This window comes from Heteronotia binoei, chromosome 1 (assembly GCF_032191835.1).
Source record: "Heteronotia binoei isolate CCM8104 ecotype False Entrance Well chromosome 1, APGP_CSIRO_Hbin_v1, whole genome shotgun sequence".
Lineage (NCBI taxonomy): Eukaryota > Metazoa > Chordata > Lepidosauria > Squamata > Gekkonidae > Heteronotia > Heteronotia binoei.
The window spans coordinates 83448159-83471836 of record NC_083223.1 but is presented as its reverse complement, the minus strand read 5'-3'; the positions used below and the strand labels follow the sequence as shown (position 1 = coordinate 83471836).

Here is a 23678-nt window from a genome sequence, read left to right as displayed (position 1 = left end):
AAATTGAAATTTCACATTCAGCCTTTTATAGTACTTTTGATATTACATTTGGCTTACTTGTTACATTAAACATACAAACTAAAATATCCTGATCTTTCTGTCCTCAGGGAAAGTTACTATGATGAAAGCACTATCACAATTTATTCACAGCTGCATGCTCCAACAGAAGTAGAGATCTAAGGGGCAGGGACACTTAGGAAATGACAGTTCAAAAAGAATGATTAGCAGTGCTTTTTTTGTAGAAAAGCTCAGCAGGAGCTTATTTGCATATTAGACCACCTGGCCTGGGAGTATGTGGCTGCCACATGGCAGGTTGGGCCAGCCAGAGCCCTGGTCAGCCCAGATAGAGCTCCACTCCTGTGGGCTCTGACAGGGGGGAAAAGCCCTGGTGATTACTAAATAAATATTTTTGAACATTTTTTTGGGGGGGAGACTTAATTTTAGTCCATGCTTAGACACTTAGACACACTTGGAAGTTAGCAGAAAGCTAGTTTACCCCATGTTGATGTCCTGTTGGCTACCCTAGTTGATGAACTACTATGTTCAGGTGGGTAGCTGTGTTCGTCAGAAGAGATAAGACAAAGTTGAGTCCAGTGGCACCTTTAAAACGAACAAAGTTCAATTCTGGGTATAAGCTTCTGAGCACATGCACACGAATGCTTATACATGGAATTTAACTTTGTTAGCCTTAAAGGTGCCACTGGACTCCAACTTTTAACTACTATGTTTTAGTGTCTTTGCAACTTGTTGCTTTGCCAGATATCTTAAGTCCAATATTTTATTTTAATATTTTAAATATTTTAAACTGAAGTTTGTTTCAATCTTACTAAACCATGGTTTAATAATGATAAAGAATTCTGGTTTTTAGGCAAGAAACAAACTCACACAGACATCAAAGCAATCTGAAACTAGATTAAGAATTTCCAGAGCCCAGAGGCCTGTGCTCTGTGATTAATAGGAGTCAGAAGGGACTGAATGAGCCCTACAACCATTCTCATCATGGATAAATTTCAGCTTGTTCATGAAGTCTGAATGCACATCGAAATTACAATAAGCAAATAAAGCAAACAAGAATTTTTCCCATATTATTTCTGAGGGTGGGCAGAAAAACGATGCTGTATAAGGGTTTATCTAAAGCCAATCTGTGTTTTCAGAACTGAAATGAAATTTGAACTGGAGGTTTCCCTAATAATTCTTTTTTTTCAGTGCCACATTACAGAGTAGATAATTGAAGACAATGTGCATCAAGATCTTCCTCTGCCAGTTACTGAAGTACTAATCTGAAATAATTACATTCTGTGTGGAAGAACAAATGATGGCAGAGTGAGACGGGGATATTACTTACTATCAAATGGAAATTCTTCAGGTGGAATTTGTTGCTGTGTCAGATCCCTTGCCATTTTAGCATATGTGTTTCATGTATGTTAGGAGGAGGGAAAGGAATATGCTTGCTTGCTTTTGCTATACTTTCACTTTGTAATTCACAGAAGTAAAAATTTCTGCCTTGCAGGCTGGTACGCCAAGGTCATGTTATCTGTCTGCAAAGACAGCACAGCTACTCATTGTCTGCTATGTGAAACACTCTGATGGGAAACATTTCATATTATTTACACGGGCTTTTGCACTGTAGTTTAGGTGGGCTTCTTAATGGCCCTAGATAAGGTATATAAGACTGGTCACCGCACAGGTGATCCAGTTCTGACACTAACTCAGATGCCTGCCATCCATCCATCCATCCATCCATCCATCCATCCATCCATCCATCCATCCATCCATCTTTCTGAATAAGTTGCCAGTCTCCTTAATTGAGGATAGTCCCAGAGCTGACACATACATTTTGTTGTAAATCTTAGGGACATTTAAAATTCAACATCACTCCATTTGTGGGGGGTAGGCTTAGTTTCAGTAAAGGAAGGCCTAAAGGATTATGCCAAAAGATAATGGAAACAGCAATATCTGTGCCTCTCAAGTGTAAGAGGACCTGTATTATTTTTGCTACAATCAACTAGCACACCAAACACTCTGGAAAATTGCTCACAAGGAAATACCTGATGTGCTGGCTTGTTGAACGACAAAATATTGCTTCCCAAAGCTTTGTTCTGTCGTCTGCACTTGACTCCTACTTGTATCTTCTGAAAGACTATTCTGAAGAGCAATGCAAGAATGCTGGTGTGAATCGTCTGACTGCAGTGGAGTCTGGCTCGTTTTACAGTCCTTTGTACTATGAAGATTTTCCGTATCCAGGGTTTCAGTGAGAGATTCACATGTGGACTGCATTGATTTTGGTCTTGAAGATCTAGAATCTCCAGAAAGCTTCAGTTCCAGATTCTGAATTTTTAACATGCACCATGCTTTCAAATCCCCCACCAATGAAACCTGCAAGAAAAATCCACATTGATGTCAAGGTATAGCAACTGCCGTCTTCCTGAATTTCCCACTGCTCAAGGGAGGTGTTTTTCCAGCCCCATCTAAAGTTATTTATTTGGAAGTAAAACTCACCAAGTTCAATAGGACTTACTTCCTAGTACAGTTGCTCAGAATTACTACCTTAATTTAATGCATATTTTGCTTATAATATAAAAGGCCACTACGGTAATGGCACCTTTGCACAATCAACCCAAACATTTATGCCAACTATTAGCCTGAAACACTGTAGAAACACTGTAATTTGTTACCATGTTCCTGAGCCACAGCCGATTCAGCAATCAGACTGTAAGTGCTGCTGCAGCAAGACTTGAAATTCCTTTAAGATAGTGCTTACTGGACCAAACAAAGAGATGTGTGGCACTACAGTTGTATTACTGCTCTATTCTGTCCATGAAAATTTTCTGCTCCCAGCTTAACTGGGACTTTGTTTTCATTCTGAACACCTGTTCATTAATACAAAGAGTTTTGATTTTTAGGTCTCAAACCACAAGTTCTTACCAGAGAGCATTTGTGAAATGTCCTGATATACATCTCCCTCAAGATTGAAAGAAACTGATGTTTTAGAACCTACCCACTACCCTGTGACAGAAAATGGGTTATCTTCAAATTCACCTGATGGCTACTCAGAATGGAACTGGCTTTTGGATCTGAAAGGCTTAAATAAAGAATTATGATGCTGAGAGAGTTATTTCCCTTACAAACAGCAAAGTATGTTGGACAGCAGTTTGGAGAGAGAGCACCAGTTGCAATGAACCAGACTTTTGGTGATACTGGGAAGAAACAATGATTTGAAGAATCACTTGGAGTCTCAGAGCAGCTTACAGTCTCCTTTCCCTTCCCATCTCCACAACAGACACCCTGTGAGGTAGGTGGAACTGAAAAATCTGACAGAACCTTTCCTTCCAGAACAGGTCTCACAGAGTTATGACTGACCCCATGTCACTCCAGCAGAACCCGGTTCTCTCAGATAAGAGTCCACGCACTTAATCACTACACCAAACTGGCTCCCTTTGGATTACCTGTTGGTAATGACCAAGAAGTTGATAAACTTCTTAATGCAAATCAATCAAATGAGACAGCTTTTAAGTAAAGTGGATTCTTTATTATCTATTATGTATGCACTAAGACCAGTATTATGCCAGCAGCACCAGATCACCAAGGTTCAGAGGAAGGAGATGCAATTCATTTGAACAGTCTGGAATTCTTTGAATTACTTTGTGGCTTTCTTTTTAAGGGCTCTGCTTTTTTTAAGCAATAAACAAATAATGCAAAGAAATCTTCTTAGGCAAGAAAAAGGGATGCCCAAAACAGATATATCTACACATGAGTAACTGATACTTGAATAATGATCAGCTCATTCCAGGTTATCTTGGATCTGCTCTTCAGCAGATTTCTCTCATTTCCATAGCTGTCCAAAGGAAGACATTGGATTAATCTATGCAAACACTGTGTGATAGTAGCCACTGCTATGACTGGATGAGCAGTGGCAACCAAAGTCAGACAATCAAAGTAGTAAACAAAGGCAATTTTTTTTTACTGTAACTAGAAATCCCTTCTAACTAAAAACATTAGGTCACAATTTTAAAAGTATTCTTCCAATGTGAAGAAAAACTGAATAATGCCCCCAATTTTGGCTCAAGAAGATGGTTCTCTTATCTTCTATAACATCAAAATAAAGCAGTCTGGAAGAAAAATCAGTTCTGTTCAGCAAGTACATTCTGAACTAATGTATTAGGCGGGCAGCGTATTTTCATTAGAAATCATTGGCTCTTCTTTCTTTAGAAACCTTCTGGATATTTCTGCCTTTGTCCATGCACAGTAGTGCAGAAATCACTCTTGGAAAAGGTCTTTGGGCCACACAACTCTATGAACTAAAAAAATCAGGAAAACATGTGCCAAACTAATTGTAGAAATTGGTTTTGTTGAGCACTGGACTCTAACTGAACCACAAAAAAGCTATGTTGGGAAGTTTTTTAGGATCTAGATTTATGATAAACTGTAGATTTTATAGAATTTTGTTATTATACATCATCATTTCCCTCTGCTAAACTTCACCAGAGAAGTGAAATTCCACTAGACTGCTCCATTATTTCTACAGTCATCATTGGCTAATAGGCATAAAGAAGAAAAAAAACAGAATAAATAGAATTGTGAAAATCCTGTGTTGCATTTGTTAAACTCAATATTATCAATTTTATTATGTTAGCATGAAAACGAGACCATTCCCCTCTTATTTTGTTGATGTATCTGTGTTTCCACTTTCTTCTTTCTGTTATGGGCAATGTCTGATGGAAATGAACTTGAAATTACCACAGCAAAAAGTATATCACTACCAGTTACTTCTGCCATTAATGGTCATTGTGCTTAGCTTGTGCATACCTTGTACAGATCCAATTTTTGCACAGAAATATCACAAAGTAACATCTTGCATCTCATCACCTTTTAGCCCCACAGCCTGCATGTATATATGAGGTCAAGACTTCATACATCTGACAAACTGGGCTCTATCTCACAAACGTATTTTACAATGAACGGGTGAATCTTTAGGGTACTGTAGATACCCCTCACTAAAGTCACTACACTAAATATTTATTTGTTAACCTACCTGCCGCTTCTCCCCTTCACTTCTTTCCAACTCAGCATGCTGCTGAAGGTGATGAAGGCACTCTGTCCTTTCTGCTGACAATCTCTCAGCCATCAGTTTGTCTAAAACACGGAGCTGTAATAGAACAGTTCAGCAAAAGTGACACAAATGCTTAAACTGACTCATCACATTTCTTTACTTAGCAAAATTCCCAGTTGCCAGCTCTTTTATTTCAACTTACTTTACTAATGATAAAACTAGATCTAATCAGGAATCAGTCTATCAGGATATTCATTAAACAACACAATTGTGATGGGGGGGGGGCGGTTGGAATCTTTCTAAAAATTTCATGTACTGCAATCATTCCATTTCCCAGCTGGCATATAGCTAGTCAGGGCTTTTTTTTTTTGTACAAAAGCCCAGCAGGAACCCATTTGCCTACTAGGCCAAACCCCCTGATATCACCATTGTTTCACACAGGGCTTTTTGGTAGAAAAAGCCCAGTAGCAACACATTTGCATATCAGGCCACATCCCCTGATGCCAAGCCAGCCAGAACTGCATTCCTGTACTCGCCTGCTAAAAAAAAAAAAAAGCCCTGTAGCTAGAGGGTTAAACAGTGAACAAACCAATTTACTTCCATGGTCAAAGAAGACTATGCTTTAAAAGGCATTATTTTCTTTCCAAGGCCTACACTGCAATAATGAACCTTGAACAGATTTAAGATGTAAACTAGAGAAGTAAGAAGAGGCCCATGATACATATTATGTCACCAGGGGGAGGCTGGCATGGAATGGCTTCCATATTGGAGCACTATGCTATGAAGAGTTTTCAAGTTACTAACCATCTGTCCCAAAAAAGTCTCCCAACGGTGCCATTGTAGGCAATCCATGGAACAGCCACATGGGGCCTTTAGCCCTTTTCACACATTCTAAAGAGACAACATATGGGGGAATCATCAGGATCATGGTGGCAGGATTTCCCCTTCCACTTGTGAATGCCCTGGAACACGGCGGGTTCCTGATCAAGCAAAGGCCTACATGCCTACATCTCTAGGTTGCATACGTATGACAAAATGAACATGGTATAAGAGAGAATTTGTCACTGCAATGTCACTCCTTCCCAACCCCTTAGAATGTCTGCAGATGTTTCAAGCAGCTTCCATATCACAGTTACTATAAGCAGATGAGCCCTCACTCTGCAAGTGGAATGTTCCAGACATTTACAGAAATGCCTTATCTTTGAGATGCTGATTTACCTGATGCTGTGTTTTGTTTTCCATCTGTCCTAGTTTGCTATTCATTTTATCCTGCACGGTCACAAATTCAGCTTTTATTTCTTCCATAGCTGCTGCAAGTTGATTCTCTACTTTATTTATCAGTGGCTCACAACGGCATCCATTTATTGGGGCCTGTGAAGAAATGAACAACTGTGACACCTACCCCTCTGTGCTGGAAAAATATATATCTTCACAAGTTCAGCTGCCTAAGAGTACAAGAAAAGGAACAATAGCACAATGTCTATTGTTCATTCAATAACCCCTTGGGAATACAGGAAGAAAATAATCAAGATGATGACAACATATATATATATATATCAGTCACCAGTAGAATCTGAAAATAAGTAGGTCAACCTATGAGCTCAGAACCCATACTTTGCATTTCTTTTTAATTAGAGTGACAAAAATGTTAAGTGCTTTGAAGAGTCAAGGCTGTAGCCAATATTTCAAAAATATTTCTGCTGCTGTGAGTTTAAACTAGAGGCAGGACTACTTCACATTTATGGCAGGTTAATGGATTCACAGTTATGACCTGTACTCTGTGAAATCTCATTAAAGCAGTACCATCAAAACTTCTCTAGCTCAGCATTCTTTTAAACAGAAATGCAAAACAAAAGTATTAGTATTACTCATAACACTCATTGGGAACATAAGCTCTTTAGAACAAAGACTCTCTTTATCCTGCAAAAATATATCTTACTATTAGAAATATATCAATATGTTCCAAAGCAGATGCTAGAAATTTCCTTGAAGAAACTGTATTCTTCATAATGACAAAACATAAAAAGATACAATATCCAAGACAAGCCCCCCCCCTCAGAAATAAGATTACAATTTTATCTAATATGAAGAAAAGCAGAACATGCTGGTATTTGTATAATAACATAAATATAACAATGACCATTATAATGAATGCAATAATGTATATTTTTTATAAAATTAAATCCAATAAAAAGGGTTTGTGTAGAGTAGAAGACTTAGGGACATCAGAATTACAATTTGCAATCTTTAGTTTACATAGACTTTTTGTTTTAATAGGAATCTATCTTTATTAGTACTAGCAATTTTTAATTTTTAATCATTCATGCTTGGACAGGGGACTACCTTTACCTTTGATAACTGTTTAACCATGATGGCACAAGTTTATATAATGAAGGCCTGTCTTCCTCAAAATAATGAAAGTTAAGTTATCCATCACTTCCTTGACTGCACTGAAGATCCTTTCCAGTCTTATTTCCTCAAGACTGGAAAGGATCTTCAGTGCAGTCAAGGAAGTGATGGATAACTCGTCCTTCATTATTTTGAGGAAGACAGGTCTTCATTATATAAACTTGTGCCATCATGGTTAAACAGTTATAAAAAGTAAAGACAGTCCCCTGTGCAAGCATCGAGTCATTAACCACCCATGAGGTCTGTCATGCCTGCCCCTGACCCAGCACCTGCTAGCTCAGAGCAGGCGCCTTTAACAGCCTTGGACGTAAGTCCTGAGGAGGCAAGCCGGCAGCAGGAGCCACCAGGAACTGATCAGGCCACGCCGGGCCCCAGCTCATCCCCTCCTGAATCTCCACCACCTGTTAGCCGGCTCCGTGAAAGGAGACGGCAGGAGATTAGAAACAGAAGGAGTGAAGCACGCATGCGGGGGAGAAGAGATCTAAGCCTGGCATACTAATGGGTTAACAAGCCAGCACAGTATATCTGCAATCCTGGCCCTTTGGCAAACTGTGCTGGCAACGAACGATCCTCCTGGGACGTGACCACGCTCTGCACCCTCTTGACTCCTGTGAGAACCCGCATATTTCTGACCCGGCTTGAACCTTGGACCTTGGAACTCTGGACTGTGACTCTGCTCTGTGGACTTGCTTTGGTAATTTGACTTCATTCGGCTTTGCTCTCTCTGGTTACCCGACCCTCGGCATTCCTGTGTTTATGCTCTCTGTCTCATCCCTTGGCTCGGACTGATTTATGGTTTTGACTAATTGGACTGTTTAAGATAACGCCTGTGCTGCTCCCTGAAAACCTCAGCCGGCTGCAAGAGTGCTGGCTGACTGCCGGGACGCCAGCAGCCGTCTCCTACCCGAGGCTCGAGTCGTGACAAGGTCCAATGGGAACTTGGTCAGTTACCTGCATGATCTTCCCATTCTTTCCACGGTAGAGTGTATATAACTGGTAGGCTCTGAATTCATGAGGTGGTGGGGGTGATGCACAACGGTGTCTACTTCTGCGTTTGGGCAAGTTCTGCTGTGGGGCAGGAGGCATCTGCTGGTCAGCTGGTGATGTGGGATCTGAGTGTGCTGAAACCTGTAGTCCATAAGAAGATCTACTTATATTTTTAAAGTCTATGAGGACAGTACACATGCTTCATAACTAGATATATTTGCATCAAATGAAGTCAAAATGTAGGCTTTTTACTTCTACTGTGCAACTCATCTCATCCCAAAAAATAATTTGAATGGCGATTTGAACCAGAATGTGGCAAGCTGTGACTGAAACCTGAACTAAGACATTTATAAGAGCAACTGGTCTTGTAAGCCAGTCTTGTTTATACTAACTTTGATGCATATAAAACCAGTCCTGGACCTAGTCTTTCTTGAACTGTTCCCCATGAATGTTTACTGGGACTTCATGTCTTTCACTGGAGCTAACAACAGCAGGCAAAGGTGACAAACCTACCCTTGATGGATGAAGAGAGGAAGAACTGGCTGTTGTTAAAAATGTGTCACTCTACTATTACCTTTTCTCTCAGTTTCTTCTTTTTATTCTTTGTTCCTTTGAGCTCTGACAAAGGCAGCTGGGCTTCATCTTTCAAGTCACATATCCCTTGAGGGACCTGGTAACTGCTGTGAGTATCATCTGCAGCTGAGGCACTGGCCTGTTTCAATATAAAACACCCATGACCAGAGATGAAATGGATTCAAAACTCTGCTCTCAGATCACTTATGTTCAAAACATGGCCAACTACAATATTCTCCAGTTCTAATATTTTCATCCAGGTATCTCCTGTACAGTGACTCAAATGTGAATTTCCTACAGCAAATTCAAACAGTTTCAAGAGGGTTTTGCTCAAATGCCACTACATTCCTTGTCTTCTAAGTGAAGCTGGGCAAAACTTGGCTATACCTTGCTCTGAACCACTTCATCTCTTGGCACTGACTGAGCTCGCCTTTCTTCTTTGAGTCTTTCCCTCTTCTTCCTCAAGCTTCTGCCACGATTAAAGCGTGAAACCTGCATAAAGGCAACATTTCCACCATTATGATCTAGTCACCCCAGTCCTGTAACAGAAAGGAAAGTTCTCCTACTGGGAAGGCAAAAATCTAAGACAGAAAACAAAGTGCTAAAACCAGCTTGCAATAAAAACTGCGAAAGACATTAGATGAATACAGGCTGATTCCTTCAATAAAAAAATAAATAAAAATTCCCCTCTGAAAAAGAAATATTCACTCTAATACATATGAGAGTGCAACTGCCTTTGAAGAAAGAAGGAAGCATGTTAAACTGAGCTATCAACAAGCCTACAAAGGACAATACCACATCATCAATATAATCTATGTGTTAGGAACTTAAATATAGGGTATTTCTGTTTTTGAAAGCTTCTGAATCAAACACTAACAAATCATATTCATGGCATACCTGTGGAGCCTTGGTGAGCAGAAGGGCAACCTCAGGGTTGTTGTGTTCTCTGGCAACCTCTAGCGGGGTCTGACCAGCCTGTTAACAGGGAAGACTACAAGATACTCTCTTCAAAAGACATTTAAAATGTTACTGCGCATTTAAGACTTCTACCCTTGCTTTAATGTACATATTGTAAGTACAATGTCTTAGATGCTTGGGTGGGGGGGAGTCAAAGCGTAATTTCAAACTTTTCAACTATAATTTACGTAAAAATAAATAGAAATTGTGAGGAAAAAATGGTTAAGTGCTTACGTTGTTAACAACTGTCCCATCAGCTCCTGCTTCCAACAAGAGTTTGGCCACTTTTTTATGATTTAGTGCAGCAGCTACATGAAGGGCTGTATCACCGGCCTGTAAGTCACAAAACAAAGAAGCAACTTGCACTTTAAGACTTTCACATGCAGAAAATCTTGCAAGTGGAAAATGTAGATGCACAAGTCAATTTTTCCATATTTGGGATACATTAGGCAGACAGGTTCTCCCCACTGAGTTACATAAGAACATAAGAGAAGCCATGTTGGATCAGGCCAACGGCCCATCAAGTCCAACACTCTGTGTCACACAGTGGCAAAAAATGTTATATACACACATACACTGTGGCTAATAGCCACTGATGGACCTCTGCTCCATATTTTTATCTAAACCCCTCTTGAAGGTGGCTATACTTGTGGCCGCCACCACCTCCTGTGGCAGTGAATTCCACATGTTAATCACCCTTTGGGTGAAGAAGTACTTCCTTTTATCCGTTTTAACCTGTCTGTGGCTTCAGTGGCTATAGTATCCACTGAGTGGCCACTGAGTTTCAGTGGCTATAGTATCAGTATGCATGTGTGGACCCTGTCTGTTTATTTCTGTGGCTTTTTCTGCTTTTCTAACAAAAAGTCCCAAGGATATTGCATTCAGGAACAGCTGGTGTAAATGGGATATGTGTCAAAATGTAAATCTGAATGTGGTCATTTGCTTTCAATTGAAGGAACATCAGTATGTACATCTAAATAGGCTTCCCAATCCCCAGGTCCCAGCAGGGGATCCCCCGTTTTTACAGGCTTCTCCCCGCCCCCAGCCAGCTGGCCGGCGGGGGAAGCCCCACCCCCCCACAGTCACCATGTAGTTTTAGAGCTCCTGCAGGTCCGTTTTTAAAATATGTTCCTTTAAGGCTGAGCAGGAAACAGGAAGGGCTACGGAGAACGGCCCCTCCCTTTGTTTTGCTTTCGTTTTCAGATCAAGTAAAGTTCTGCAGGAACAAGACCGAGTAAGTATTTGTGTGTGAGAGAGAGGGAGGGGGCAGGGGATTCCCTGGTTTGGAGGCCCTCCCCCCACTTTAGAAAGTGTGGAGGGGAGAGAAATGTCTACTGGGCACTCTATTATTCCCTATGGAGAATGATTCCCATAGGGAATAATGGGGAATTGATCCGCAGGTATTGGGGGCTCTGGGGAGGCTATATTTTGAGGTAGAGGCACCAACTTTTCCGTATAGCATCTAGTGCCTCTCCCCAAAATACCCACCAAGTTTCAAAACGATTGGGCCACGGGGTCCAATTCTATGAGCCCCAAAAATGGTGCCCCTATCCTTCATTATTTCCTATGGAAGAAAGAAATTTAAAAAGGTGTGCTGTCCCTTTAAATGTGATGGCCAGAGCTCCCTTGGAGTTCAATTCTGCTTGTCACACCCTTGTTCCTGGCTCCGCCCCCAAAGTCCCCAGGTATTTTTTGAATTGGACTTGGCAACCCTACATCTAAATTCAGATGCTGTCTCTAGATTTCATGGGGATACACACCTCCATTCTTAAATCTTCAGCTATCTTACATAAAAAGAGCTTGAACATCCAGTGGCTCATATTTTTTTCTTTCTTTCACCAATTGAAAAGAAAATTTGACAGTAAATGTATTCAAGATAATTGTCTGTGCTACCAGAACAGCATTATAACCAACAGAAATCATATCTGGAAGACTATATGACTTTCCTAACTGTTACGCAGTACGAATCAGATGGAATAAAATATTCAGAATAGATTCAATGGAAGCAACAGCTACTTTTTTTGTAGGAACATCAAAAATCCAGCTCGCCCAATGTTTGATGGAATGCTATATACAAGCAATCTATTTCTATTGGGTTCATAACCAATGAGCTACTTCAAAAGATAAGGATTACCAAGAGCAGCCTAAACCAGATTACTTGGAACATCTTTAAAACCCTGATGGAACATATCAGCCATTCCTCAAGTCTTCCTCATGGTATTCAGTGAAATATAATATTTTATCAAAGCAGGAGGATAGGCTGATTGTGTTACTGTGCAAATGTTTATCGTTACCGAGTTTAACCTTTAAAACCAGTAATTTAGTATTGTGTCTCTCATATCAAGTTTGTTTCATATATCCTCTCCAGACCACTACTGCAAGGAAAAGCAAACAGTCTGAAAGTACTAAGTTGACAGATTCACACACAAGCACCCATCTAAACGAGGATAGATCAAGAAAGGAATTCAGATTCTAAACTGCACGTTGTACCTTATCTGCACTATAGAATGTCACAACTCTCCTACAACAGCAGCACAACATTGCTTTGTGACACTGGAATGAGCGTACCAATATGAAGCATAAAAAAAGCTTAATTTACTGGAGCCACAAGTTTTGGCATTGAGCCATTTCTGCACAAGTTGAGTGGTTTCACATCTTTGAATACGTACTACCTATGTATGCAAAGCAGGGAAGATACCTGATTATTTGGCACTTGGTTTTAGAATAAAGATGGATGATTAAAACATATTTATTGTTAATTCTACTTCAACTATCACTCGAACACCTTTCACATTGCACACTGAAAGCTGTTCTAAAAAATCTAAAAGTAAGGGATGAAAATGCGATGATGGACTCTGATAATGACAAACTGAAAATACAGCATTTCTGTAAGGCCATGTTAACACCAGAGCAACAGCTACAGTGTAATACACCAATAAACTGATACAGTTATCAGCCTTCTGCGTGTACAAGCATGCAGTGGCCCCATCCTCCATTCTAAATACAGAAATCAGAAAGCCTCATAGAAAGGGGGGCATAATGGATAATGAAGTTCATGCACTGACCTGATTTTTTTCATGGACCGAACAGAAAGCACTGAGGAGCACCCTAATGATGGGTAAGTGATTGTAACGCGCTGCAACATGCAAACAGGTATCTCCTGCCTAAAAGGGGGGGAAATGCAATTACAATAAGAAAAGTTGTTGCTACATCAACTAAGATGGTGGTCATCATAACAGGGCAATGGGTTCATGCTGGAGTAACTCTGCATAGGACTGTTCTGACTTATGCCACAGAATGTCACTACTGATTTCTCACCCTTCCTCAATCAATATGAATAGTTTATTTACATAGCTCTCTCTGATTTTTTTCCTTAACACAATAGATTTTAGAGGTTAGTTGCTGTGATATGGTGGCTCTACAATGGTATTTTGCTTAGACATATGAGACATTTTAGGCTACAATTCAGAAATCCTTTGCTTAGCAGTAGCTTTTCTGGTTCCCTAGGACAACTTACAGTATGTAGTTTTGCGACAATGGCACTGGTTCCATTACATATGCAGTGTACTTTAAACCTTCAACAAGCCCTAATTATTTCTTTTCATAAATGTTTGTTAGTTCATTTATTTGTTCCTGAACTTATTCAAGAGACTAAGCAATGCAAAAGAACTTAACCATCTGATTCAGCGTCTCTTGATACTGGTCCATTAATTTCATGAGTCAGTGTGGTACTAACGCTATTTCTGCAACCAGATGGTTGGCCCAAAATAACGCTGCTGATTATGACATAGCTTGGCCAAAGCCCCCAATCACTCAAATTTAGGGATTAGTTGAGATAACTCTTTTTGTCATTGCTTTGCTTCTAGTTTTTAGACAATTCAAAATTAGCATGATGAATTGGTATAATATGATTCCATCTTGTTCAATTGTTGATCTTTTGCAAAAATAACTAATACATTTAAATAAATGAAAACACATGCCATAATCTAGCATAGCAAAAGTATGCTTATGCCTTTCTACCTTTTATACACACCTACATACTTTCATACACACACACTTTTTATATTATTCAGATTTAGTAACAGATACATTTAATAAAAATGGGGTAAAGAGATTTACATATTCAACATAATTCTTAACAATTTTCAGGAAATTTATCTTCTATGGATATAACAGTTGCTACTCAGGAAACAAAGATAAACTTCTTTCAGATTCACCTTCAATAATTTGGTTACTTTTGGTAACTGCTGCTAGCTTTATCCATTCAGAAAACTCTAACTTGTGTTAACATCATTTTCATCAGTCTAGATGCCATAGTTTTGTAACACTCACATTGTTTTTAATATCTGCCCGAGAGCCTCCAAGCAGCAAAACCCGAACACTTTGCGAATGACTGTTTTGGCAAGCCAAGTGCAATGGCGTATTGCCTGCCTTAGGAAAAAGATGGTAAAAAACACATATAATCTTTAGGATGGACACAGAATGAATAAAGGATCCTAACTGCATTAATTCCTTCTGTGATTCTGCCCATTATATACGTCCTATAATCTCGATGAAAAAATGCATCCTAAATGTAAAATAAATTATGGGTTGAAAAGAAACAGAGAAAGACCAATCTTTCTGCCAGGTTATATACACACACCATTGCTTATGCAATCCTATTCACAAGGCTCTATTGAAAGCCTCTAAGGAAAGGAAAGGTTCCCTGTGCAACCATCAGTCGTTTCCAACTCTGGGGTGATGTTGCTTTCACAATGTTTTCACGGCAGACTTTTTACAGGGTGGTTTGCCATTGCCTTCCCCAGTCCTCTACACTTTCCCGCCAGCAAACCGGGTACTCATTTTACCGACCTTGGAAGGATGGAAGGCTGAGTCAACCTCGAGCCGGCTTTAACACTCTGTGCCACAGGGCTCTTAAACTACTAAACAAATGTACAAATGTTGCTGTATGCTAATTCACAAAGTACGACCAAATGTATAAACTAATGAGACAGGTGGCCCTCCTACCAGAATCCATTCTATTGGAAATCTGATTCAAAACCCAAAAACAAAAAATAAAGGCAAAACTGCATGCAACACAGAATAAGAGCAGAGTTTAACAATAGGCATAGTTAAAAAAAAAAAACTTGTTTGATATGTCTGCATTTTACTAATTCATTCTTTGGTAATTTAACCAATGTATTTTTATTATGTCTTTTCATCAGGAAGGATCTTAACAATTCTGTTGAAAGAGAAAACGGCTTGGAACCAGTAATCTGTCTACAGAAGGTTCTAGTAGGTTGTAGGAGAGGGAAGTGTGGCAACAAAGTCCTTTTCAGGCCCCAGACAGATTGTAGGGTTGCCAGTACCCAAGTCTGAGCAGGGGATCCCCTGGTTTTGGGGGCTTCTCCCCACCATGGTCCAGTTGGCCAGCTGACCCTGCCCCTAAACAGGGACATTGTGCGGGGGAGGGGTTGCTCTGGTTTTTGTGGAAAACTCTTTGGTTCGAGGGTGAATTTACCATAGAGTTTTGCCCAAAAAAGAGCCCTGTGGCACAGAGTGTTAAAAGCTGCAGTAGTCCAGTCCAACATGACCTGAGTTCAATCCCCGGTGGAAGCTGGGTTTTCAGGTAGCTGGCTTGAGGTTGACTCAGCCTTCCATCCTTCCGAGATTGGTAAAATGAGCACCCAGAGCTTGCACATGACTGGGGAAGGCAACGGCAAACCACCCCATAAAAAGACTGCCGTGAAAACGTTGTGAAAGTAATGTCACCCCAGAGTCGGAAATGACTGGTGCTTGCACAGGGGACCTTTCCTTTCCTTTGCCCAAAAACCAGAGCATCACCCTGGCATCACCAACACAATGATGCCACTTCCAGCTGACATTAGTGTGTCATGTGATGTCCCACCCACTCTAGGTGTGCCAAGTTTCTGCCAGCAGGAAGGAGGGATTCCCCCCCCCCAAGAGTCCTGTTGCCGTTTGGCATGTGCAGCACCTGTAAGTGACATATCACACTAGGCATGTAGTGCGGGAACACTCTAGGAATTCACTGGAAACTCTGGTTTTGCACAGGGACTCTAGCAATTTGGGGGGAGAACTCTATGGTACCCCATATGAAACCATAGAATTCCCAACAAATTCCTAGAGTGTCCCCGCACAACATGCCCAGCATGATATACCACTTCTGAGTGACGTCATTCTGCCACATGCACATGAAAAAGTCCCCTGCACGCAGCCATGGAGAACTTGGCAACCCTAGCCCACCCCTAGAATGCCTCCAAAATACCCCCACCGGAGCAACAAGGAGATCTGGTAACCCTAGATAGATGATTCCTGGGATATCAGACTCCCATGAACAAAAAAAATGTGGGTCAGGTGGCTATAGCAAAGACAGGGAAGGAGACAAAATCTCCACCTCCTCCCTCTGCATACGAAGAAGGAAGAAGTAGGTAATTTAATCTTCCTCTTTTCTCTCCCTCCCAGTCCCCATAACCAGGCCTCATTTAAGGCAGGAGCTCACAGGAACAAAGCTCCGGAACCTCTACATTTTATTGTGATCTTTCTTTTTTACTCCCACCCCACACACACACACACAAAAAAACCCCTTGAAAACCCTTGCTTCTGGGCTCTATTGTTCAAACCTCCTGTGAAAATTTTGATGAACTCTAAGATTTGATAGCCTTTTAAATATTTTCCCCCACAAAAAATGGGAAAATAACCAAAACATATAAAGCAGAGAGATGGAAATCTTCATCATGCCACTGTGGCCACATAGAAAGCAATTTTAAAAGTAAGATAGGAGTAAGGTTTCATTATGACTACTATAATTCAAGAAGCATTTTAAGGTAGATGCTAAAGTCATATAATTTGGTACACCTTCCGGTGATGTCAGGGGTGTGTGGCATACATAAATGAGTTATGCAAATGAGCTCCGGCACCACTTCTTCTATGAAATGACCCCTGCCCATAACTATTTCTCCACCTTCTCATGATCTCTATTACTCCATAAATTATCTTTCTGGGGGTCAGAAGGGAACAATGGATGGAGGGGAGAGTGGCAAAAATGCACCCTTCTTTCACAAATAGATCACTGGATCCGAGTCATAATAATCCTTTTCTTTTTTCCCTCTCTTCCAGTTCTCTTTTTAGAAGTTTCCTCACATTATAATACAAAAGATATAATTTTAAAAAACTGAAAAGGTTTTAACATAATTTGTCCTAGTTGAAGTAGCAAATGTCTTTCTATTCATTTAGCTTTTTTTATTCTGATAAAATTGATTTTATTACCATTTTTCTTGTTAACCTAATTGGTTTTTCTACACCAGTTGCAATGAATCCCTTCCATACTAATAAGGATGCCAGAGGAACTCCTAGTGCTTTTAAACCATAATTAATGAAGCATTCAGTGTTCCTGAGCGCTTTCTGAATCAGCTGTCAAAACACAAATTTCCCATATGGAAATTTCCTCATGATAGAATAATCAAGGCACACGTAATTAAAATTCAAGTCCTGCCATGGATGTCACTGCCACTTGTCAAAAAATGTCACTGCCGGAAACTACTCATGAGAAGCGATTGTGGTTTTAAAATTTATTCTTTTTTATGTAGCAGAACTTGAAAGCTTCCTTTCTACATACATCTCACCTTGTTTCTGGCAAGAACATTAGCTCCTGCTTTAACAAGCAGTTTGGCAGACTGACTGAATCCATGCCAAGAGGCTTCATGGAGAGCTGTGTTCCCATCCTGAAGAACAACACAGAAAAGCAGCAATTTAGAGTCCTGTGTCTATTAGTTATTTGTCATATTTTAAGATTTTTAAAAAATCCAGCCGGTTACTGAGTTTCTACAAAGAACAATACTGCATACTCTTAGACTGAATTAGACACTCTACACTTCAACTATTAAATAAAAACCCTGCTGTGCTTACTATGTCAGCATTTAAGTCTAGGGTTTTAAGAGAAACAAGAAAAGCAGTTACTCCATAGGCATTCCTATAATTTACACAAATAACAAGAGAACTGCTGACTAGATATGTAAAGGCCTGGGGAGGGAAAAGGAAAAATTTGAGAGAAAAGGGTTTTTTTTTCTCCCTACCTTCTCGTAACCCCTGTCTCCTTCTGTCCTCAGCCATTCACCAACCAGCTGGCCAGTGGTGGTCAGGAGTCTGTGAAATTGGAGGATCTCCCACTCCCACCTTGGGAACTGGTCACCCTATGACCAGATGGAGCCTAGAGATCTCCCAGAATTACAGCTGAATTCCAGATGACAGAGATCTGTCCTTCTGGTGGAGCCTGTGTATTTTTTTAAACCTCTTTTGTATTTTTTTGAAGATTTTGGATTTTTCTGCAACTTGGGAGGGGGGTGGGTCATGCAAATTTGTAGAAAAATCTGTTTTGGGTAAGCATGGCTCCAATCTGCGGATTTAGGTATCTGCGGATGTAGGCCATGCTTGAGAAACAAATATATAGATGTTTCAAAGTTTGTGGGAGGGGCGGGGTATAAATCAACAGAAATAAATAAAGTATGTTAGTCTGTGACTTTAAAAATAATATTTTAAACTATTTACATTTCCTATACAAACACATTCCAAAACAGCCTATTTTTGAGACAACAGCCAAGAGGAGGGGGGTGTCAACTATTTTGTACATTTTCTTTTTACCTTGTCTTGTCTGTCCAAAGCACACCCTTCATGGATAAGAGCTACTATTACATCAGTATTCCCTATAACAGTAGCTCGGTGCAAAGCTGTCTGATCACCCTGCAAAGAGAACAAATTTACCATTATGTTTCATTTCAAACTGACACAAATATACATGCACATACATCGCACATGTCAATACATTCCCCTTAAACAGCGACACACAGTGCTAGGTGTTTATGGGAAACTCTTTTGGCCTCAGCCCAGTTAATATCCTGGCTTTCAAACCCAGACTAAAGTCATAGTCTGTCAAATTACATCAGTGCAGTTATTCATAGACATCTTCAGCACTGAAAGCATTTCAGATGTCATGCTTTTCCTATACCGAAAGCACTTGCATTTGGAAAATAGAAAGAAACCTATGTGTCAGTTTTCATGCATAACTACTGTGCTCATGCTCTGTATACATGCATGTCATTATGATGATGATCTTAGGTCTCATGCTGCTTCCTTTCATGGTCATGCCTTCCTTGCTTGGAAGCAACAGCTGTGTTAGATCCTAAGGTTTGGTTCCACAGCACTTATGCTGCCAGAATGGCAACGTCCATTGCTAAGGAAGGGAAGACTATTTGCACTGATTCCCCACTCCACTGCAGACCCCCACTTTATGCTCTTTTGGCCTACATGAGAAAATTTTGGGGAACTCAGAGGACTCCCATCAGGAATGGGTACAGAGGGAAGTCCAACTCCCTGGATTTAACTCCATTGGCAAGACTCAGGATCAAGCCCATTATTTTTCAAAAGAAGCAATTCGGTCTGTTGTACTTAAATTCATTACATGAGTTCAGTTACAGGCAGAAGCTAAGAGTCAAGTGACTCAGATAAAGACAGATACGACTTTGTATGTAACTTGGAAGTGTCTTGAACCACATTTGCTGAGTTTCAAGGTATTTGATTTCAGGGCCGGGAATGTGCATAATTCAACTTCCAATAGACTTAGAACATGTATCTGCCTTCATCCTAAATCAATTTGATAAGTATGGAAGGGATTTTATTTTTTTTAAATGTATTTATTGTAATATTTTTTAATTATTACAATCAGTGAGGTTGAATACAAAAGAGGCACATCTATAAAGGCAAATTCTGAAATGCCTTCTGAGGTGCTATCGTGGGGCAATTTACCCTAGTGGCCCCCCAACACAGTTGCATACATGTGTATTTTATGAATCATGCAAATATGTTTGGATTTCTTGACATTATAAATGTTGTATATAGCTTACTTTTGGGGAGCATTTTATTGTTACTTTGGCTTGTAGATAGTATTTGCTTTTAGATTCATTTTTGAGTTAATCTTTCTACCTTTTGTTAAATTACCATTCACTATTGGAAGAAGGGAAGCATTTCAGCAGAAGAACAATGTCAGCCTAAAGCTACTTAGACAAGTGAATGTGGGCATATGACCTGGAGCTCAGACAGAAAACAATTTGCCTTTGCTTTGATAAATGATCATGAGGGCATAACAGTCTTTCCCCACCCCAGAAGCAGCAGAAAGGGTAGGGGGGCTTTTTGCCATCCGAGGGCATCAGAGAAATGGGGGGAAGCCCCACTCTTCCCTTTCCACTGCCAAAGCATTGCTGAGAGGAAAACTCAAAGTTTCTTCCTTGTCACAGCATTCCCTTGCAACACTGACCAAATCAGTGTTAATTAGGGTGAGTTCCTCCAATGTACATCTGACTGTGAGTCCAGTCATGCACCTGTGACCAGTGCATTTCAGGTGTATTATATAGCTTGACCCAAAGAAACAAATGAAACATGCTGAAAGAAGCAGTATCAGATCATCACCAACAGGTTACTAGGAAAGGTGTGATTGTAACAAAAAATTAAATCGAAGAATGCCACTTTTCTGTATCAAATACAATTCTTGAAACCCGAACAATAATGTAACATAACTAGATAGGAAAAAGAGGTTTGCTGACAGAGTAATCTTATTTGGGACATGTCAAAAGACTCTTCATTCCAGTTAAAGCCATATTTGAAAACAGTACATAATTTCATGAATATAATTTTGAGATGTGCAAGAAGGCATTAAATTTATGGGTGTTTTCATTTGCTTCTGTCATCACCACAGGCCTAAATTCCAAGGGAGAATTTAACTGACGATACCTTGTTACTACATCTAACACAAAAAAGAAATAGTCATTCAGATAACATGATTTGCACATGAATCCTAAATAGCAGAATAGCTTCCAGTTTGTTGTAGGAAGACATTTCTGAAATAACCAAGTTAAAAAAGATGGTATACATGAAAACCACACTGAAAGGTCATTTATTACTGAGATGCCTGGAGCAAAAATAATTCCTATTATTTCCTGCAGTTCAGATCCAAATAATTCTAAATGACAGTGTTCAATTGCCTGCTCTTGAGAAGAAAAAAAACTTGATTATTTTGTAACAAAAGACCTACTTGTTGTAACATTATTTTAATGAGGTTAGAATGACAGCAACAAGAAAACATAATGCAGTTCATTTACAGTGCAATCCTAAAGAGATTAGCCCATTAAAATGAATAGGCTTAGACAGGTGTAACTCTCTTTAGGATTGCACTGTAAAGGCCTTATTAAACTTGATGGCATTTCAAAGTGGCAACATCTGCTCTGTGAAATCTTTCTCTCCTAATAAAGTAAATCTCAGCTCACAAAGCAGAAAGATCATTTTTTATATAAAATCTTCATTTTTAAAAGGAGACTGATATCCAGCCCACATGAACATAGAAAACTATGTAAAACAGCTAATTCTCTCCCTACAGCAGGGTGGCTATCTCCAGGTTAGGAAATTCCTGGAGATTTGGGAGTGCAGCCTGGAGAAGGTGGGACTTAAAGAAGGAAGGGACTTCAACAGGGATAGGTGGCCATTGATTCTACCCTCCAAAGCAGCCATTTTTTCCATGTTCCTTGGGAACTGATCCCTGTCATCTGGAGAACTTCCAACCCCACCTGGAGGTTGGCAAACATATTCTGTAGACCTAGCCAGGTCAATAATTTGGCTGGTTACAGGATAAGGCAATTGAGCCATCACCCAAACAAAAAGCAGCAGGAGATGCTTTCTGGCTCATTTTTCATCAGAATTTTTGTAGATTTAGGTCCTCAAGCCAGTACACAACAAGAAGGTCCTGTCAGTAGAAGGAATGCTATACTTTGCTAGTGTATCAAATAGCATAATTCCACATTCCACATTCAAGCCTGATGTTAGATGACATCATTGAATTGTTTCTAAACAATTGTATTTATTTATTTCTACCCTGCCTGTGAGCTAGATTAGGTTTAGAATGTGTATGGTGAAATTTATATCTGGTGCAAAGGACTGCTCATTAGATTATGGGGCAAGGTTACACAAGCTCTACTTCTCCCCTTTTATCTTGACTTTTGAACATACTGGAATAGGGAACAGGACTGGATCTATATGTTTTTTGAGGGGTGGCAAAATTAAAAAATGATGCCCCCTTATGGACCATTCTATCTTATGGTCCCATAGAATACAATGGACTCCATACCCCATTTGGCGCCCCCCCTCTGTTGGCGACTGGGGCAAGCACCCCCCTCTGCCCTCCCCTAGATCCAATCCTGATAGGGAACAGCTTGCATGGACACCTCCTCTGACCCTCCCTGCAACCAAACAAAAGATGTCCAGCTAGCAAAACTCTGCCAGTGAGGCACAGAACTCACTGTTTCTATCAAATGAAATGCTAGAACTCAAGGACATCCAGTGAAGCTGATGGGACAGTAAATTCAGGGCAGACAAAAGGCCAGGACTTTTTTTGAGCAGGAACACACAGGAACACAATTTCAGTTGACTTGGTGTCAGGGGTGTATGGCCTAATATGCAAATGAGTTCCTGCTGGGCTTTTTCTACAAAAAAAAGGCCCTGTGCAAAACAATGGTGATTTCAGGGTGTGTGGCCTAATATGCAAATGAGTTCCTGCTAAGCTTTTCCTACAAGAAAGCCCTGCAAAAGGCAATATTCTTTACCCAACAAATGATTAAAATGTGGCCAAAAATGCAGTGATGCACAGGGAATCAAGATAGATTTATGGAGGACAAGTCTAGCCATGGCGGCTAAAAGGAATCTCCACATTCAGAGGTAATACACATTTCAATACCAGCACCAGGAAAAAGTCTTGGCCTCAATGCTCTGTTGTTGGCCCTCCAGAGTAACTGATTGGCTACTATATGAGACAGGATGCTGGACTAGATGGACCAGCAGGGCTCTTATGTTCTTATATTTTCCCTGCCAATCAGGAAAGCAGTCACATCTGGCCACCATTAAGTCAGGTACATTTCTATATACTAGTATGTACGCATCCAAGTATGCAGAAACGATGACTTAAATTAACTAAAAGGAAAAAAACCCAACAACTTGGAAACAACCTGATGAGAAGATTCTACCCTCCAAAGCAGCCATTTTCCCCATGTTCCATGGCAACTGATCCCTGTCATCTGGAGAACTTCCAACATCCAGGAGAACTTCCAACCAGATCCAATAAATTCCAGGAGCATGGAACGTTAAGAATAATTGAATATTAGTTAAAAGGAATAAAGCGGGAGGAGGATTTAGGGGAAAGGTGACTTCCAATTATTAACCTCACCACAATTTCTCAAGGGTCCTCAGCTTCTCCTCTCTTATTTTCAAGTAACAGGATTTTGCTGAAGAGTTAGTGTCACTGACAGCTGATCAGTAACTTTTCCAGATTTAGGAAGGAATTTTATTCTCCCCGCATGACTGGCGATGCAGAGAAGGCTCTTAACCATCTCCTCAGGAACTAGTGATCTTCACAGCTGACCTCAACTGACAATATTAGTTGCTAATGTATATACTGCAGTACCTGTGCCATATCCAGACAAGGTCAGTCCAGCAACCTTGCTTATTAAGGATCTGTATATTTGCCAGCCTTTGAAATCTTTTCAGGATGAACAACCTGACAGGGAAAACAGCTATAAATTACCGTATTTTTTGCACCATAAGACTCACTTTCCCCCCCAAAAAAAAGTGGAGGGAAAAGGGTGTGCGTCTTAAGGAGCGAATACTGCAA

The 23678-nt window shown here is 40.2% G+C and overlaps 1 protein-coding gene across 11 annotated transcripts in view; it reads right to left on the bottom strand.

The window, feature by feature from the left end:
• Positions 1-23678, bottom strand: part of ANKRD6 (ankyrin repeat domain 6) — a 113331-nt gene that overhangs the window by 2195 nt on the left and 87458 nt on the right. For 7 of the 11 annotated variants that reach the window (XM_060237120.1, XM_060237129.1, XM_060237162.1 and 4 more), the window contains 12 exons: positions 18614-18712; positions 17599-17697; positions 14309-14407; positions 13042-13140; positions 10211-10309; positions 9917-9994; positions 9407-9511; positions 9021-9158; positions 8411-8587; positions 6269-6421; positions 5033-5146; positions 2049-2376 (listed from right to left, as the gene is read on the bottom strand). In XM_060237120.1, the coding sequence (XP_060093103.1) occupies positions 2049-2376; positions 5033-5146; positions 6269-6421; positions 8411-8587; positions 9021-9158; positions 9407-9511; positions 9917-9994; positions 10211-10309; positions 13042-13140; positions 14309-14407; positions 17599-17697; positions 18614-18712 (1588 nt within the window). The remainder of the gene's footprint in view (positions 1-2048; positions 2377-5032; positions 5147-6268; positions 6422-8410; positions 8588-9020; positions 9159-9406; positions 9512-9916; positions 9995-10210; positions 10310-13041; positions 13141-14308; positions 14408-17598; positions 17698-18613; positions 18713-23678) is intronic. The other 4 variants (XM_060237155.1, XM_060237147.1, XM_060237138.1 and 1 more) reach the window with 3 other exon arrangements.